Source organism: Sinocyclocheilus anshuiensis, unplaced genomic scaffold, assembly GCF_001515605.1.
Source record: "Sinocyclocheilus anshuiensis isolate Anshui unplaced genomic scaffold, SAMN03320099.WGS_v1.1 scaffold51, whole genome shotgun sequence".
Taxonomy (NCBI): Eukaryota; Metazoa; Chordata; class Actinopteri; order Cypriniformes; family Cyprinidae; genus Sinocyclocheilus; species Sinocyclocheilus anshuiensis.
Genome location: NW_015548296.1, coordinates 183,904 through 203,933, shown reverse-complemented (window position 1 = coordinate 203,933; position 20,030 = coordinate 183,904). Strand labels below are relative to the sequence as shown.

Sequence of the window (20,030 nt, the reverse complement as noted above, 5' to 3'; positions counted from 1 at the left end):
CCCCTGGAAACAAGACTAAATATCTTAAGTCACTTGGCTTATCTAGTAAAATAATTTTGAGATATTTTGACTAGAAACAAGACAAAAATACTAAGTAAGATAAGCCATTTTTTGCAGTGAAAGTATTCATCTTTTTTTTTCTACTTTTCAATAGTACAGCCGTGGCCAAAAGTTTTGGCAGTGACATAAATTTTGTGTTTTGCAGTTTGCTGCTTCAGTATTTGTAGATTATTTTCCCACATGTTTCTATGGTATACTGAAAAACAATGATAAGCATATCATAAGTTTTAAAGGCTTTTATTGGCAAAAAAATATATAATGAGTCAATATTTACAGTGTTGACCCTTGTTCTTCATAACCTCTGCAATTCGTGCTGGCATGCTGGATATTAGCTTCTGGGCCAAATCCTGACTGATGGCGATCCACTCTTGCCTTATTAGTTCTCAGAGTTGTTCACAATTTGTGGGCTTCTGCTTGTCCACTCGCCTTTTGAGGACTGACCACAGGTTCTCTATGGGATTGAGATCTGGGGAGTTGCCTGACCACGGATCCAAAATTTCAATGTAATGATCTTCGAGCCACTTCTTTATCACTCTTGCTTTGTGACATGGTGCTCCACCATGCTGGAAAAAAAAAAAACGGATCATCACCAAATTGCTCATGGACCGTTGGAAGAAGTCGCTCTTGCAGGATGTTTTGATACCATTCTTTATTCATGGCAGTGTTTTTGGGCAGAATTATGAGAGCCCACATTCTTGGTTGAAAAGCAACCCCACACATGGATGGTCTCAGGATGCTTCACTGTTGGCACGTCACAGGACTCATGGTAGCGTTCACCTTTTCTTCTCCGAACAATCGATTTTCCAGATGTCCCAAACAGTCGGAAGGGAGCTTCATCAGAGAAAATAACAGTCTTCTGCTGTCCAATCCTTGACCTTCCTGCAGAATTTCAGTCTGTCCTTGAAGTTTTTCTTGGAGAGAAGTGGCTTCTTTGCTGCCCTTCTTGACACCAGGCCGTTGTCCAAAAGTCTTGGCCTCACTATGTGTGCAGATGCTCTCACACCAACCTGCTTTCATTCCTGAGCAAGCTCTGCACTGCTGGTGACACACGATTCCGTAGCGGACTCCTCAGGAGGAGACGGTCCTGACACTTGCTGGACATTCTGGGACATCCTGAAGACTTCTTCACTGCAATCGAACCTCTCTCCTTGAAGTTCTTGATGATCCGGTAAATGGTTCTTTCAGGTGCAATATTCTTTGTAGCAATTTCCTTGCATGTGAGGCCATTTTGATGCAAAGCGATGATGGCTGCACCTGTTTCTTTGGAGGCAACCATTGCTAACAAGAACACAATGATTGGAAGTGCTTCTTCCCCTCCTTTTATAGCAATCAGTCTGCTCTTACAATCTAATTAGTATGATAGTGACTAACCTGACTAGTACTCTTTCACTCTTTCACATGTGCTACTGATATTAGTCAATTAATGTTAGCTGGTTAGCTGGATCAAAAAATAATATAGAAACAATGTGAATGAACACCACAACAGCTTAAGCAGAAAACTTTGCAAAACACAAAATTTATGTCACAGCCAAAACTTTTGGCCATGACTGTACAGTATATGCTCATTGTAAATATATAATTTGTGCAATTTTAAAACCATGTGTGCATGTACTCATTTCCTGTTTTCCTCCCCCTCCCATCAGACTACCATTCTCACATTCCAACTTTTCCAACTCCGCATGAATGCCGCTATTCCTCCCACTGTCACTTGAAAGGAGGGATGAGATGGGAAAACAAAGAGTAACACAGAAGACAAAATGAAGTGGGTAATGCTGGGTGTCTAAACTCTTAGCGACAAGGAAGGATCTGACACCAGTTTCATCCTCTCATAAGTGTCTGATCAGCACCTCAACATCACTCTGAGCTTCTTCAACCTCTGCTCCCATGCAGACATGCTCATTTGGGACCGGAAAAGAGATTTCATGCTGTGTGTCACTGAAATATGAATAATGCGTAACAACAGCTGAATCTGAATTTGCATTAACTGGTTATCTGAGGGGGCAGCTACACTTAATCAATCCTTGTCTTGGAGAAGATGCAGTTTTCATAACCTTCATGTCTGTATATCATCCCACTGCATTCTCTGTTTATCAGTTTACAGTATGAACGCTTACTATGTGCATTCCATGACTGAGCTAGAATGAGAAAGTAAGATGTAAATGATTTTTAACTCTCAGGCTCAAAGAACCTGAGAACCAGCTTTCAGCAATTTCTTTTCCACCAAAATGTTGCTGGTTTTGAGCAAGTGATCAGTCAGAAGATCTACAAACTTCTTTCAGAATCAGTCCAAGCTTCCACTGACTAGAGAAGCAAACATTGTTATGTCAATGTTTGCTTATCAAGTCAGTGGAAGCTTGGGCTTTGTGCACATAAAGTATTACGGTTGAACCACTGATGTCACATGAACTATTTTAACAATATCCTTACTACCTTTCTGGGCCTTGAACGTGTCAGTTGTGTTGCTGTCTAAGCAGGGTCAGAAAGCTCTTGGATTTCATCAAAAATATCTTCATTTGTGTTCTGAAGACGAACGAAGGCTCTTGCGGGTTTGGAACAAGATGAGGGTGAGTAATTAACGACAGAGTTTTCATTTTTGGGTGAACTATCCCTTTAATCATTTAACAATTAAATTAAATATATAATAAATATTCATTGTTTTATTTCATTTAATTTAATAATTAAATATTACTTAGCTGGAGTAGCTAACATGGTGTCATTAAATAAATGCACATCAAGCTTTGTCAATTTTAATTTTGATCTGTCCAATCTATTTTGTGTCAGTCCACACACACAGTCACACAAGAGTTGTTCTAAAATGAGGACAATAGTGGTTTCCTGGTTCAGGAAAAACCAGCTGGATTAAAAACCTGGCACAGTAGTGGTTGAAATAAAGAGGGAATATTGTCTTAATCTAATAGGAAATATGCAATGTTAAGTATTACAAGGTATATTTAGCATTTTAAATGTTGACAGAGAAAGGAAAATTCTTTTTTTCCCCATTCATGGAAAGATCTTGAAAACATTAAAACAGTAAAACAAATAATTAGATCAAGACAGTTGCTTTAGGATTACCAGACCTCCAACTCACCAAAAAAGGGACTTCTTGTGCAAGACATCATGTAGCTGCCTCTGGCTGAGCTGGTCCAGACGGGAGAACTCGTACTGGGGGCTGAACTCTGCAGGAGCGGGGGTGCTGAAGCGCACTTCGAAAGAAGAAGTGGGAAAGTCCACCTGAAAATACAAGGAGAGTTTTGTTGAAAATGAGCCACTGTATTAACAATGGAGGGTAAGTCTGTAAGTCTGAACTGAATGTAATGGCAATGCTATTTGACCTTTTACTGTATATTTACAGCAAAAAAAAATTATAAATAATTATTTACTTATTTATATAGTTTTTTCACCATTTGAACACAAGGAAAAATCATTTAAAATTTTAAATATACCAATATAAAAACAATCATACTTACTCGGCAAGAAAAGGTCTAAACAGTCTATTCTAGTTTTTAGGAAACTTGATGGGCAAATAAAAAGTGCATTGAGATCATGTTTTGTCACCAGCAAAAATCAATGTAAGTATTTCATGAATATTTAATATATCACTCAACCCTAATAGGTATCTATTCGGTATAACTGAGGGTTAATGATATAACGAAAACAAATGGCTAATCACAGGCCAAATTTACTCTAGCTCATGGGTTGCAAAGAGGCACAAGAGTGAAATTAGAAGGTTTATGATCCAAAGTAAACACTGAGGTTCACGGTCACGGCTGGCAGCAGTTAACACGAGTGCTGAAAGCGGTAACAGCACCATGAACAGCTGAGGCTTTCACCTTTAACATGCCAAGTTAAATACCACCAACACTAAATGTTAACAGCAGAGATCCAATATACATTCATTCAGCTAAAGACAAACGGAAACTACAACATGCACCCAGTGCCAAAAAAAAAAAAAATGAAAATCAAGAAAAGCTTTAAATGAAAGCTCATGATAGGGACATCTGGGTCTGTTTTCACACTTCTGTCAGCCCAGGTTGAAATCAGTCCAGTCTTTATTGCCATATGCCTCTCAGCATCACACTTCATCCATTAGCAGAGTAGAACACACAAGTCCGTCATCCATTTCATGACCTTCACACCAAATGCTTCCCCATAAGGTAAGTCAGTTCAATCAGCAGCCATCTTGGTTGGGCAGCTATTTCCTACTTGGGCAATGAAAATTATTTGGGGCAGACAATGCATTAAATTGTTCATAAATTAGAAGTGTATTATGTTTATAAAAAATTAAATAAGTAATCTAACCTGACTACTGTAAATCTACATGCATACAAATACAAATCCTATCTATTAGAATGAGGGAAAAGCAAAATCTCCGAAACAAATCTACAAAACTTGTCATGCTTCAAAAATTCATAATGCTTCAAACTTAGCGATAAAATCTGACAATGACATCGTTTTAGCTTGAGTAAAAAATAAACATAATAAATTATGGCTGATATATTTAAATTTTATACTATTTTGTCTAATTAAATGGTTCTCAACTAGGGGCCCCCAATAAATATTAAAATTATTTACAAATTATTTTTTATTACTTTTTAACAATCTAAATAATCATCCTAAAAACACTAAAAATAAAGATATACAACAACAAACTGAATATTTATTTATTTTGTATCTATTACTGGTAATTTATTACAATATAGAAGCACCAGAGGTAGGTTACATATCAGCTTTAAATATCAGGCTTCTGATATATTGTCTTTTGACCAAAAAAAAAAAAACGAACTAACACATAAAATGACAACGCTTAACAAATCAACAATAATTTTAACAGACAATATTAATATATATTGCAATTTCCCCTCTTAATATCTGCCCTTTACACTGTCTATGAACAAATACAATTACTCCATCAGTAGCTTGCAATAATGAATTACTTGTTAATTGATAAAGTAGGACTTGGTTCAGCATGAAAGTCTAAAAAAAAATGTACTTATTGAAAAGAAAAAAGGAAAAGAATGTGAAAAATGGGGTCAGAGAAAGTGAAAGAGAGAAACAGCAATGGATAAGAAGGAGAGAAGCTAAAGGGAGTGAGCGCACATTAGGCAGTTTTAATGAGCCCCAGATGTGTCATTAGCCCCAGATGCATCTTGGCTTAACGGGCAGATTGCAGGGACTGAATGAGGGAAATCTGCCACCTCACACTGAATAACCCCAGCACCTAAATGAGGGGCAGAACCTACTGAATAGGCATGGACCAGGCTTCGCTCCCAGTGTAAACTGCACAGCCCACTGCCCTTAGACAAAGCCATGCCATTCGGGCACAAAAGAGCCCTATTGGCACTACTATGGGCTGGTTTGGCACACAGAGATGGCAGAAAGAAGAATGGGGATTGTATAGTAGGAGGCCTGTGTGGAGGGTGGGAACTTCACAGAGGCCCATCCGAGTGAAGAGAAAACCATGCACACACGTGATTTACCACACAGTTTCAGAACAATACCTACGGGGAGGCTGTTTACAGAGAGCGGCGGTGAAATGTCACGTCTGAATGTGTTAAGAGAGGATATTATTGCATGTGGAGGAAGTGGTGACTCAGTGTGCACAAGATTTGGGGTGACGTCTCAGGTGTTTGTGATGATCGTCTGAGTACAGCCCTAATCGGTTGGTAAACGTTTCTCAAGGGGACATCTGTAAAAGTACATTTACATGCCACCTCAGTGATAAAACTCATGGATTCTGATGGCGATTTATTCATAGTGGAGAAGCAAATTCTGTGATCCTACAAACCCCGGAACGCGCTGCTTACTTGACCAGTGTGCTATAAATAAAATGTGATATGCATGGAGTAATAAGAATATTATATATTTATAAACATCCCCCATACTTCTGAATGGTAATGTGTACACACCTTGTCTGAGAAATACAGTAAAAGGTCAAATACAGAGGTACCGTTCCCTGTTCAAATGTTTGGGTTCAGTTAACATTTTGAGAAATTAATACTTTTATTCAAAAATAATGCATTAAAATTATCAAAAGTGACTGTAAAGACATTTATAATGTTACAAAACATTTCCATTTCAAATAAATGCCCAAAACAAGTACTATGTTACTAGTTATTATCTTATACAGAAGGGCTGATGTCCTTTTGCAGCAACAAAATCAGAATAAATTATGTAGTTTTGTGTTGTCAAACTGTTTCCTATGCTTATTTTGCCTGGGCTTGTTTAGATGCATATGAAAGTGAAAATTCTGTATCTATCTGTCTCTCTCTCTGCAGTGCAACCTGACCTACTTTTAGGACATTTTGCAAGTAGTGGGACAGTTCCTTCCTACATTTCCATTTGCACACTGGCCTGACCCTATTACTGCTGAAGTTACGAGCCAAGGAGAAAAGCTCCATTACACCTATACCTTCATTATACTCTTTTACATATAATCTAACTAGACATGCCTTTAAAAATATACTGCTTAAACACCTTAAACCTGTTAGCTATGCATATGTTCTCAATAGTTAACTTTAGTGGGTGTATATGCATAAATGACCTTCAAAAAAAAAGAAGAAAAAAAAAAGATGATTGTGAGATGGTGGGTTTGTTTTAAACAGGAAGTCTCATCCTTAAAGGGATAGTTCACCCAAAAATGAAAATTAGCCCATTATTTACACACCCTCGAGCCATCCTAGGCGTATATAACTTCCTTCTTTCAGATGAATCCAATCGGAGTAATATTAAAAATTGACTTTGATCTTCCAAGCTGTTTAATGGCAGTCAGTGGGTGTTGCAGTTCATCAGTCCAAAAGAAGTGAAATAAAGCACATGCATCCATAATAAAAAGTGTCTCACACGGCTCCGGGGGGTGAATAAAGGCCTCCTGTAGCGAATCGATGCATTTTTGTAAGAAAAATATCCATATTCAAAACGTAATAATCACTTGAATCTAGCTTGCGCCAACAGCTGTACACGGAAGCAGCTCCGGGCGGATGACGTATGAGGTCGGCGTTGCGCATGCACCGGTGAGTCTCGTGAAAACCAACATCAACATTCTTCTTTACAAATCCTCGTTTTTGTACTTCTAATAAGTGACCGCTGTTTTGTTTTGATCTCTCCCCTGCTCTTCCGCGTTCGTCACTTCTGAGCGGTGCATGCGCAACGCCGACCTCCATACGTCATCCGCCCGGAACTCCTTCCAGTGTACAACAGTGAGCGCAAGCTACATTAAAGTGATTATTACGTTTTGAATATGGATATTTTTCTTACAAAAACGCATCGATTCGCTACAGGAGGACTTTGTTCACGCCCCGGAGCCGTGTGAGGCACTTTTTTATTATGGATGAATGCGCTTTATTTATCTTATTTTGGACTGATGAACTGCAACACCCGCTGACTGCCATTAAACAGCTTGGAAGATCAAAGTAAATTTTTAATATAACTCCGACTGGATTCGTCTGAAAGAAGAAAGTCATATACACCTAGGATGCCTTGAAGGTAGGGCTGGGTGATAATTCAATAACAATAATTATCGCAATATAATTTTCCTCGATAAAACGATATGAAGAGTTCGATAAATGTTCAATATAATGTTTATGCGCCAAAAGCGGAACGAAACAGCGCAACTCATTTGAATCGCGCCACACGGACCGCAAACCTGTTTCTTGATTTGAAACAATATCACTCATTAGAACATGCAGAAACTAAGAAAATATATATTTTTTAATTTAGATATTTATTTTAAGGAAAATTAATTAGTTTCTACAACTTTCACGTTGGAGCAAAAATCTGGCTTTAAACTTGAAAGAAATAAAGATTTGACATTTATTGTGATAATTATCGATATCGACTGATATGAAAAAAATTATCGTGATAATTTTTTTGGCCATATCGCCCAGCCCTACTGGAAGGTGAGTAATTCATGGGCTAATTTTCATTTTTGGGTGAACTAACCCTTTAAGGCCTGTTAAGGGCCTGTTTGGCACAAGGCAACCTTCTGGATAAAAGACAGATCAACCACATTATAGGAGGAGAAGGAGACAAATAAGTGTATCGAAGAGGAGTGTGTTGTGAGTAAACTAAAGTTTACGGAGAACGTGAGTGAGTCAGAGTTAAGAATAATAGAGTATAAAGTAGGACAAGCGGGAAACAGTTTACTATATGATTACACTTTGGATTGAGCAAAAGTCCAAACCTGAAGGATGACGCTGTCTGGCTGGCTGAAGTTGGGCGTACTAGAGCGAGCGTTTCCACTGCCAGGGGTTGAAGGCCAAAAACCTAGCAGCTTCCTCCCACACGTCAGAATACTAAGGAAGAGGGAAAACAGGGTCAGAAAACACCTAACATCCACTTATGGATGCAGAATACGGACAATTAGATACTTGACCTGATAGTATATTTATGTTTTTATCTTTCAAGCAAAGGTAAATATTTTTGTAGTGCTGTCAAACGATTAATCGTGATTAATCGCATTCAAAATAAAGGTTTTGTTTATATAATATATGTGTGTGTATACTGTGTATATTTATTATGTATATATAAATATAGACACATGCATGTATATTTAAGAAAAATGTTATGTTTATATTAAATATATTTATATATAATATAGATTTTATGAATATAAATATATACATGCAAATGCATGTAAATATTTTCTAAATATATACTGTATGTGTGTGTACTTATATATACATAATACACAGTACACACAGATGTTATGTACACAAAAACGTTTATTTTGGATGCGATTATCGTGATTAATCATTTGACAGCACTATATTTTTGCTAGTCATTTTTTTATGGATCCTGTAAACAAACTCTAAAGCAAACATGTCAGCCTTCCTAAGAATGATACAAAATCAATAACGTAATCTCTGCTTTTTTTTTTTTTGTGACAGATCAAACTTCCATGAAGATGGAAGTCAAAAGGACGAAAAGTTTTAAGTATGACATATTACATATATTTATTTAGGTGGACTTAGATGTGCATTTGACTATGAAATGTTTGTTCAGTGTGTCTTCAAATTCATTTTACTTCTGTATTTACACCGCTTTAGATATATATCAATCAGCTTTTCAATCGGCCACTACTGCTTAGGAACTGGTGCACATTTTAAAAAAATTGCACTAATTTGCGTGTTTGTGGTGTTTGTAGGCTGCACTAGATTTGCAGACGTCAGCCTGTTCTGATCACCACAACTGGTTTGCTGTAGGAGGTGAGTATCAGCAGAACTCTAGTGCTTAAAGAGCCTGTTTTCATGCCCTCCAGTATAATATGCACTCATGGTATTATCATTAATGACAAAAATGCACAAAATGAGAAAGTCTGCCAGCAATTAAAAAAATACATATCCATGCTTACTGTCTGAAGTTGAATAAGGGCATGGTGACCCAACCCAAAGCCTCAATGCTGCGTTTCTGCTTGCTCTTTTCCTCCGCACCTCCAGGGGGCGGTAGAGACGTGGCATATAGCGTCACAGTCAGCTGTGACTCCCTCGGTAACTGATTGATCTGGATGGGGAAGCAAACTCTGTATTTTGAAAAAGACAAAATTAAAATTAGTATAATACCAATTTGAACATGTTTTTGAAATAATGCTTCCGTAAAGGATAAATTTGGAATTCGAACAGTTTCTCAAAACTAAGAACGACAACAAATGCAAACATTTTATTTTTAAACACCTACACTTGGGAGTTATAATAGTATAAACTTACACCTACATGCATGAGACTAAATATATTCACCAGGATGGGGAAAAAAAGTGACAACTGTCCACTAAAATATCCCTGAACAATACCAAAACTCTACAATAAAGGCGGCAGAGTACAAAAACAGCCACAGGAAGCTGAGCTGGATGTGCTATTTTCAAATATGACGTCTGAAATACTTGGTAAACAAGCTTAGATCTAACGTGTTCAAACACTAGGCCATTTATTTTCGACAAACCTCAGAGATAGTATCTATGGGACTGTGTAGTGTGTGTGGATTGGCGTCAGGCTCACCTCTGGTCCCACACCACCAGGTGGAAGAGATATTTGCTGACCGACTGTTTACTGGTGTGCTGGGGGGCACAAAGCTCCACTCCGCCATGGGTGAGAGAACAGGACAGGAAGAAATTTTCATAGCTGTAGATGGGTTATGTGAAAAAGAGAGAAAGACAAAGAGGGTGAGATCATCAAATGGCAGCAAGTTACACCTAACGGAAGCCAAGATATTTGGGACATTAAATCACTGAAAACCTTCCTTTCCAGGGAGCTGCTTCTAACCTGATAAGCATTGTGACCAAATTGAGCTAAACTCAGAGACTCCATGAATCAGATGTGGGAATTATTTCATTCTAGTTTTATGCACTGAACTGATTCTTCAAGATGATTTGACTCAAAAGAATGACCCATTCACAAATCAGACATCGCTACTCCAAAGACATCCAGTGCACTGCATTGTCAAGATTTAGACAGCAATGTAAGTAACACGATCAACGTCCAGAAAAGTAGCAAGGAGATCGGTAAAATAATCCATGTGACATCAGGGGTTCAACCATAATTTTACGAAGCTACGAGAATACTTTTTGTACGCAAAGAAACAAAAATAATGACTTTATTCAACAATTCGTCTCCTCCGCGTCACCGTAGCGCCATTTTGGAGAGTATCCACTGAACGCAAACAGTGTATGCTGTTCTGTGTCAGCTGCACCACACGGACAAAAGTAAAAGTCTTTGCGTACAAAAAGTATTCTCGTAGCTTCGTTAAATTACAGTTGAACCACTGATGTCACATGGATTATTTTACCGATCTCCTTGCTACGTTTCTGGACGTTGATCGTGTTACTTACAATGATGTCTATGGGAGGGTCAGAGAGCTCTCCATAAAGGATAAAAAATATCTTAATTTGTGTTCCGAAGATGAACGGAGGTCTTATAGGTTTGGAAGGACATGAGGGTGAGCAATTAATGACAGAATTTTCATTTTGGGGTGGAGTAACCCTTTAAAAGCTCCAGTTCCCTTTAACGGCAATTACACGGACAAGCACTTTTTTTTTTTTTTTTTACAACATTTTCCATTAGTGTTTTACAGAAGAAGGTCATTCAGTGAATATATGACAGTACTTTCATTTTTGGGTTAACTAATCCTTTTAAATTTAAAATGAATCATCTTAAAGCACTGACTGAGAAAATGCGAATAGTGTGCATGATTTAGGAGAGCAGCATAAAAAATGTGTTCATGTCTGCATTAAATTTAGTGACATATTTTTGCCATTACTGTGTGACTTTTTTTGACCATGACAAATCCACAGAGTTCCATGTGACTGGCATATCTTTTATGCTTTAGGTAGGTAGTTGAGATTAAGGAAAGAGCTGTGTTGTGTGGAGTTAATTTTCTACCAATTACAAAGGAGTTGTATAAAAATAATTATATAAAATAAAATAAAACAAAATAAAATAAAACGTACAAGATGTTTAAAATACAAAAATAAAAATTCTAAACCCTTTTTCTGGCAAGATCTTATTAAACAAGTATTTAACAAAGCTTACCAAGTAAAACCATCATCTCGCAGTAAACAAAATAGAGAATAGGGAGATTGGAAGGGTCTTGCAGAACAACATACATAAAGTGCTTTACAATCAAGTTTTTACTAAACACAGACATGCTTTTAGATTTGGGTTCACTAGCTAATTTAATGGCTGTGGAAACCCTGCCACATTCTCCCAACTTCTTTCTCCTAATCCCAACATCATCCGATGTTCTCCCACATCATTCAACTTCAATTCAAGCACTTATAGAGACTCCTAAATGGGAAATGAACTCTCCCGAGGCCCATTTAAATAGAAGGAAAAACATTCCCAAGCTAAATGGAATACCAGAGAGGAAAGAAAAACACGTGATTGAAATAACAATGTTACTAATCCTAATACTGATCTGAGGATCCACAAAAACACTGCAGAGGAAAAACCACCATGGTTATAGTTTTATTTATAAATAAAAATCATTTAACCATATTCATGTTTAAAATTGCCTTTTCACACTGATCCAAGATCAGCCCATCTGATTGACTCTAATTGCCTAAAGCAGATGGGATGCAAGAGAATGTAAACCCTCCATCACCACTGCACAGGTGCCTGGTACCCAGCCTTCCCTCCGCCTGGCCTCCAGAGTTCAAAGGTTATGCTGAGTTCCCATACATGTTTCTTTGTGATGGCTTGTTCCACAATCAGCATCAGTTTAAGAGGGAGACAAAGAGCACTAGTTCAGGTCAGTGGGTGGGAGAGACCATTCCTGTGCTGTGTGGGGGATGGGAAGGGGCTGTATTATTTTATCACTCCAAGATCAGCCCATCTGATTGACTCTAATTGCCTAAAGCAGATGGGATGCAAGAGAATGTAAACCCTCCATCACCACTGCACAGGTGCCTGGTACCCAGCCTTCCCTCCGCCTGGCCTCCAGAGTTCAAAGGTTATGCTGAGTTCCCATACATGTTTCTTTGTGATGGCTTGTTCCACAATCAGCATCAGTTTAAGAGTGAGACAAAGAGCACTAGTTCAGGTCAGTGGGTGGGAGAGACCATTCCTGTGCTGTGTGGGGGAGGGGAAGGGGCTGTATTATTTTATCACTGAACGACTGGGCGAGATGTAGTGACATTTAGGGTTGGCCAGCATCTGTCTCCATGCTGGTGGGAGCGGTCGCCACAGTTCTGGCTTAGGACAGAGGGTAAAGGAGAATGAAAAAAAGAGGGAATGCCATTCTCAAGAGCCCTCTCTGTAGATCGTAACGCCAAATAATCCTGCTGGATTAACGAAGGGGACCAGCAATGTGGACAGCTGGTGTACAGCTGCATCTCTTCTTCCAGAAGTCAACTTTTCCCTGTATAATTTCCACAGAATTCCATCTAAAAATGCCATCTAAAAATGCAACAGTCTGGTTTTTTTATCTACATTAATGATGTGTAGTAGATTTTCTTATCCTGAGCAAATGAGATCATGAAAGTGATCAGATCAGATCAAAACTTGCAATCTGGTATGCTATCTGCTGGGAAAGCAGCATTTTCAGCACTTTACAGATACAAAAAAGGGCTACTTAACCCGAAGCAAAGCAAGAATAATCTTTCCGATTAATACATATTGTGGCACTTTAGAAACTTTTTTATTTGCCTTAATTTTTGGAATATTTTTCTACTTTCATTTTTTGGTTCGCAGTAATCACAGCATGTAATATGATATCATGGAAAGACTTGTTAAAAACCTGTCATTCCGGATTGCTAATCTGTTTGCATTTGCAAAACAAACGAGAACGCTCACTAGTGCAAATCTGAACTCGTTCAAACTGTCAAAACAACCCACTTTTCATATGTTTTTCCTACAAAGGCAATCTTATAAAGATTGACAGTAGACAATGAGTTGTAGTAATATTCTTCCATGTTCCATTGTTTTTAGCAACACCCACATTACTTTGTGCTACATGAACACATAGTGCACAGCTGACAACAAACAATGTAGTATTACAGTAAACACTACCGTTCAAATGTTTGGGGTCGTCAAAATGTATTTGAACATCTTTAAACCCACCAAGGCAGTATTTATTGGATCAAAAATATAGTAAGAAACTTAATATTGTGAAATATTATTCATTTAAAATAACTTTCATTTGAATACATTTTAAAATGTAATTTGCTGCTGGGATGGCAAAGCTGAGTTTCCAGCAGCATCTATATTTTTTGTGGAAACTGATTTTTTTTTATGATTATTCTTTGAACCGAAAGTTCAAAAGAACAGCATTTATTTGAAATAGAAATTTTTAGTAAAATTATGTCTCACTTTTGATCACACCCTTGCTGAACAAAAATCATTAATTTCTTTAAAAATCGATTTAATATTTTAAAAATTGAAATTGATTTCCCAAGGTGATGAAACCAAAACAAGAAATATAGCACTACCTGGCAGCCCATGTGATAGGGATACGATGAGCTGCATAAACGCTGAAGGAAAGCACGTTGGTGACCATGCCAGCTTCCTGTATGGGGGCTGTGGATCTGCTGCTGTGTGGCATGGTGTGGAAATTAGCATTGAAAGTGCTGCAGTACAGCTCCACAAGATCCAAGATGGCTGCAGTCAACTTCTCCACAATTGCCACTGTAAGGTGAAAAAAAAATTGGTTCTGTTGTTTACATATAAATTTTGATGCCAAGACTTCTTAGAATGCTAGATTCTGACTGTACATTATCCCTTACACGAAGCTTTTTCATATCTTATACATTTTATGTTCACAGAACGCTGGATGGAGCAGTAGTACGAATTCAAATGTTAAAGCTGACAGAAGGACATTAGTTGCAAGTGTCCTGCACAAGGCTGCATCCTCCCAGTTTATGCCTATCTGAGATCACAGACTTCCTCATAGCAGGATGCTACATAAACACTCTTCCAACAAACAAGACACACTTGAACATATCCTCAACCGTCTTACCCCAGGAAGAATCAAAAACTACCAGTCAAGTTTGGACACACTTGAGTTGACTGACTTGCATCTTTAACAATATAGTTTTAAATTTGATGCATTTAAGATGGATTTTTTTGTCTGTTTGAGTCTGGAACAAGGATGGAAAAATCTAATATATTTGTAAAGGGCATTTGAAATGTAGCCAAATCCTCATGGGATTTAAAACTTAACTACAAAACTAAGAATAAAAAAAATGAAGCAAAAAAAAAAAAAACACCTGTTTGTCAAAACTATGACCAGTTTTTGAAGTATAGTCATCAAAACTATAAAATAACAGAAATGGAAAAACTACTTCAGTAAAGTACAGATACTTAAAAAATGTACTTAAGTACAGTAACGAAGTAAAGCTACCCCGTTACTGTCCACCACTGAATTTATGTGAACAGAAGTTATGATTTTTGAGAATTATGTAGCGATGAAAAATGTTAATAATATATAAAGGTTAGGTTTATAAAGGCTAAATGTTTCACTGGTAATGTATGCTTCAGCACCGTACCTCTGTTTTCTCTCTTCGTCAAGACACTGACATCCTAAAAAAATGAACAAAGAAACATACATACACTTAAGCATGAACACCAGAAACACAGTCACGCTAAACTATGTCTAAAGTGAAAATGAAACTAGTAAAACCAAAAAAAAAAAACATTCATCCATGGGTGTTTCTAGCAGATATTTCTTGCAGTTTCAAAGGTTAGCGGTTTAAGCAAAGTAGAGAATTTTCTGTCTACTCATTTGAGGAACTAGAAGCAGCAAAAGCTGCATGTTTGCAGCACTGTGTCTGTGCTCACACGAGAGTAGCCAACACAGCAGTGTGAACAGTACATCAGATTTCTAAAACATTTCCTATGTAATGTTTGTGACTAAGTAAGTGTTCAAAGGTGCCACCTTCTGCACTTTAGGCTGTAGTCTGCATGGGCAAGCTGGCAGCTGGTTTAAGGCAGCAGTGATGTCAGGTGTTTCAACAGCTGCTAGAGAAGTACACAAGGCCTTCACAGACTGCACTAACCGCTCCACATGCAACGGCAACTCAACCTACAAATGACAGAAAAGACATTGAGGAAAAAAAATACTGAAACAAAAAAGGATAAAGGTTTTCGTTTAAATGCATTTTTTGACAATTAATGCTAGCCTAGCTTAATATCCATCACAAGTAAACAAACCACTGAATGCTTAATTATCTGTAATTAAAAAGTATAAACATTTTAATTACTATCAAAACGTTGTTTATTATTCTGACCAGCAACAATGAATCAACCAATGTCATGGGCTTGGGGGCATGGCTATCTAATTTTCTGACCAATGGCAGACAGGGGGAGTGGTCAGGAAACTTACTTGCAATTTTTTTTTCCCAATTTGAATCAGTGTTATGTTAGAATCACTGAGATGCTATTATAGTTTTAGTATTTTGAATGAGTATTTTTTAAATATATTTTTATTGTGTTTTTGTCTTTTTTTTTCCATTTTTTATGTCTATACAATTTATTAATTTTTATTTCAGTTTTAGCCATTTTTTTAGTAGTTAAACTAAACAAACATTAAACAAACAAAACAATTTTTTTGAAATAAAAGTATTTTTTTTATTTCAAACAATAGAACCCATTTTTTAATGGTTTTAGTTTTAGTTAACTATAACAACCATGATTTGGATTGAGCATATTAAACACACTATCAAAGAATTTTCAGATAAGCAATGTCTGTAACAAGTTTACCTCTGATAAAAGGAAAGACTCAGCCTCGTTGTGAAAGGTATCCAGGAGAAGAGTCAGTGCCTCCCTGTCACACAAACAAGAGTAAGAGTCGTCAAACACCGTGAATGTTGCAACCTCTCTACTACATATTCATATAAATCAACATATTACAGCCTAAACTTCCTAACCTCCTCTTCATTGCTCTCACCTGGTCACAGTCTGTTTGATTGGCCTCTCTTGCAGTAGAATACTGTGGTTCATGGTGGATGAAGTATCATCATCCTCTGTCTGTTTAACAACAACAACAGCATAATGCAAACATTTAAAAATTAAAACACCTTTAGGATCTACACTGACAAGTTTTCAAATGGTTCCCTGTGGGAGTCTATGGTTCCAGGAAGAAACTCTAAAGGCATAGTTCACCCAAACATAATGTGATGGCATTCCAAACCTGTATGCACTTTCTTCTTCTGTGGAACAGTATTACCTTGTATTACCTTGTAGTATGGTCACATACCAAATATATTACATGCATTGTAATCTAAATGAAGGTAGCACAGATGTGAGGTTTTAAAAATGAATGGTTTTTGACATTTCCAAATGAGTTTGATGAACACCTAGTGCAATGTGGTCTGCATTTTTAAAATGACTGACATTCATTTTGATTACATTAATTCAAAGCTGTAACTCAAGGTTTTGTTGGTGTTAAGAAGTCTAAAAATGTTTCCTACAGGTGTTTCCTGGAGTTTCAACTGTTCAGTAAGAGGAAAACATGTTGTTGGGTCACTAATCCATCTGTTGTCAGCTTTGGTCTTACCGTTCGGGCAAGCTCCATGTTGACAGAACTCCGTTTGGTAAGAATGAGTTGAATGTCCCAGTCAAACTTCAGACACTGCTGGATGTACTCGAAGCTCACCAGAGTCTGGTTGCTTAGCAGAAAGAAAAGAGGCAAAAGCAAACTTGAGATATACTGGTTCATAATTTATTTCTATACATATAAACTACCATTGAAAAGTTTGGGGTCAGTAAGATTTGTATTTATTTATTTATATATATTTATTTAGGAAATTAATTAATACTTTCATTCAGCAAGGATACTGTAACATAAGCAAACTTAGAAGCACAGCAGTTTTCAATTGCAGATGACTTATAAATAAAATAAAATAATCCAAAACTAGGCACTCGAATGATACATCCCACAATGGACAAGAACTGACAAAGAAAACTTGAAACACAAGGGCTTAAATACACAGAGGGTAATAGACTAACAAGAAACAGGTGAAAACAATTAGGAGATAACAAGGGGAACACAAAGAGCACAAACTAAAAGTCTAAAACAAGACAAAAGCACAAAGACACAAAAACAATTTAAAGCCCACAAACCATTCTTCCAAATGCACTATTTGTACAGAACAACAATTGTACAGAAACTGAAATTATTCCACTAGCTTCATACTCAAGCATGTTTTCAACTGTACCGTAGACATTGTGGTTTATTGTTTCATTGTCACAGCACCCAGAAAAGGCTTCTATGAGTATGTTATTGTTCTGAAACTGATAGCTTATGTATTTTACAGTCATACGCACAATGTCTCTCCTTTTCACGGCCCTGCACAAGCACATTTTAAGCACAGGTTATCAGGAAAAGACACACTTCCTACAACACAGCTGCACCCACAGCAAAAACAACCAACACCCACATTCAACAGAACAACACCTGCGGTTCTTGTCGCACAGATAAACTCAGCATCAGTTCTGTCAGCTTTGCCCTTTAAGAAAAATAATACAACCGACTGTCTCATCAAAAACGTCAAGTGGCCTTTAAAAAAAAGAAAAACAGGAAGAGCACACGTTTGAGTGATTAGTTAAGTCTGCCTCAAAATGGTGGTCGTGACTTGGGGAAACCCAATGTGGTTAAAGCAGTCCACAGACATAAGCACAGCTTGTTTTTATGCAACCACAATTGAAGGGCTACAGTTATATGACGAGGAGCTATTCAGACCACAAACCGCAGATCTTCAGTTCAGCTTGGAATCACCCCATTTCCACCCACAACTCAAACGGCTTTACAATGGACGTCCTTGTAACATGTAGTTCATTATGCTATTGGATGGGAACTTTTTAGCAACACGCTGCAGCAGTGGGGGACTGTTTTTGGCCGTAACACTTTAGGGAGAAGATCCAACCCCACACTCATATGCTGAGCCAATGTAAGGTAGACATGAAGCGACTGGAAGACAAATTTAGATGTCCAAAAAATCCCATAATCCTGTTGTCAGCATTACAGGAAGAATGGATTATAAACAATTGCCACACAGGCTAATAATTTTTCAGTGGAGAAGGTCGATTTAGCCTATAAAAAGCTCAGATTAAGGCTAATTATGTAACTTCTAATGTAAGTCTATGGAAGTTCTATGCATTTAGATAGCAAGCAAAAAAAGTAGAGTCACTTTTGGTGAATCCTTAGTTCTTACTTTTTGAGGAATTCTGCCTGGCCGCAGATTTTCATCAGGTAGTCATCCACGTCAATCATATCCAGGTCATCATGGACGTAGCAGAGTGTCTGATAAATCAGCAGGTCTATGGTTGATGATCCTGAGGGAAGAGGACAACAATATTATAATATAACAACTACATTATGTAACTTTACTTGTGTGTTGAGAAACAACCAACTACACTTTTCCCACAAGTAGATGTGATAAAATTATATGTTGACTTTATCATCACATTTACAACTAAGTGAATGGAGGCAATAATATTTTTTAGTGTCACATGGTCCCTCATAATACGCTGATTCGGTGCTCAATAAATATCTATTACTATTATCTTTTGTTTGAAAGATTAAGTTAAAGGTGACATATCATGAAAATCTGACTTTTCCAGGTTTTAAGTGCTATAATCAGGTCCCGGTGCATCTACCAACCAAGGAAACGTGAAAAAGATTAACCCAGTAACTTTGTTTTGGGAAACCTTTTTCTGCAAGCGTCTGAAAAAATGAGCGCGTCTGATTTCGATCCCTTGGTGACGTGGCAAAGGGATCTCGTTATAATATTACCGCCCCTTAAAGGGATACTCCACCCCAAAATGAAAATTTTGTCATTAATCACTTACTCCCATGCCGTTCCAAACCCCTAAAAGCTTTGTTCGTCTTCAGAACCCAATTTAAGATATTTTGGATGAAAACCGGGAGGCTTGTGACTGTCCGATTGACTGCCAAGTAAATTACACCGTCAAGGTCCAGAAAAGTATGAAAGACATCGTCAGAATAGTCCATCTGCCATCAGTGGTTCAACCGTAATGTTATGAAGCGACGAAGATACTTTTTGTACACGAAGAAAACAAAAATAACGACTTTATTCAACAATTCGTCTCCTCTGTGTCACTCCGCATCACTGTAGCGCCATTTTGGAGAGTATCCGCTGAATGCAAGCAGCGTACGCTCTTCTGTGTCAGCCGCGCCAAACTATTCTAACGATGTCTTTCATACTTTTCTGGACCTTGACCGTGTAATATACTTGGCAGTCAATCGGACACTGTTCTGCCTTTGGCTGCACAGATGAGCACAGAACACTATTTAGTCCCAGCCTCAGAGCAGACAACAGAACAGTGGATTTATTGATTTATTTACGTGTATATTGCTGCTGCCACACAGATCTAAAATAAACATGCAATTTATTTCCCAGCTGTTTACCTTCACAGACATAACCGACTGTTTTTGTAACTTGTGTTTTTAATGTAAACTTGTGTGTGAATGAGAACTTAGTTTAGTACTCACATGCTGTGACAGCCGCTTTCTGTCCATGTGCT

At 37.6% G+C, this 20,030-nt stretch overlaps 1 protein-coding gene across 1 annotated transcript in view; it reads right to left on the bottom strand.

Moving 5' to 3' along the window:
* LOC107655997 (phosphatidylinositol 4-phosphate 3-kinase C2 domain-containing subunit beta) overlaps positions 1 to 20,030 on the bottom strand; it is a 47,274-nt gene that overhangs the window by 15,644 nt on the left and 11,600 nt on the right. Inside the window, 11 exon segments of the mRNA XM_074186890.1 lie at positions 3,149 to 3,291; positions 8,240 to 8,351; positions 9,410 to 9,577; positions 10,050 to 10,172; positions 13,976 to 14,171; positions 15,032 to 15,065; positions 15,421 to 15,567; positions 16,245 to 16,308; positions 16,432 to 16,511; positions 17,041 to 17,152; positions 18,698 to 18,818. Of these exon segments, the coding sequence (XP_074042991.1) occupies positions 3,149 to 3,291; positions 8,240 to 8,351; positions 9,410 to 9,577; positions 10,050 to 10,172; positions 13,976 to 14,171; positions 15,032 to 15,065; positions 15,421 to 15,567; positions 16,245 to 16,308; positions 16,432 to 16,511; positions 17,041 to 17,152; positions 18,698 to 18,818 (1,300 nt within the window).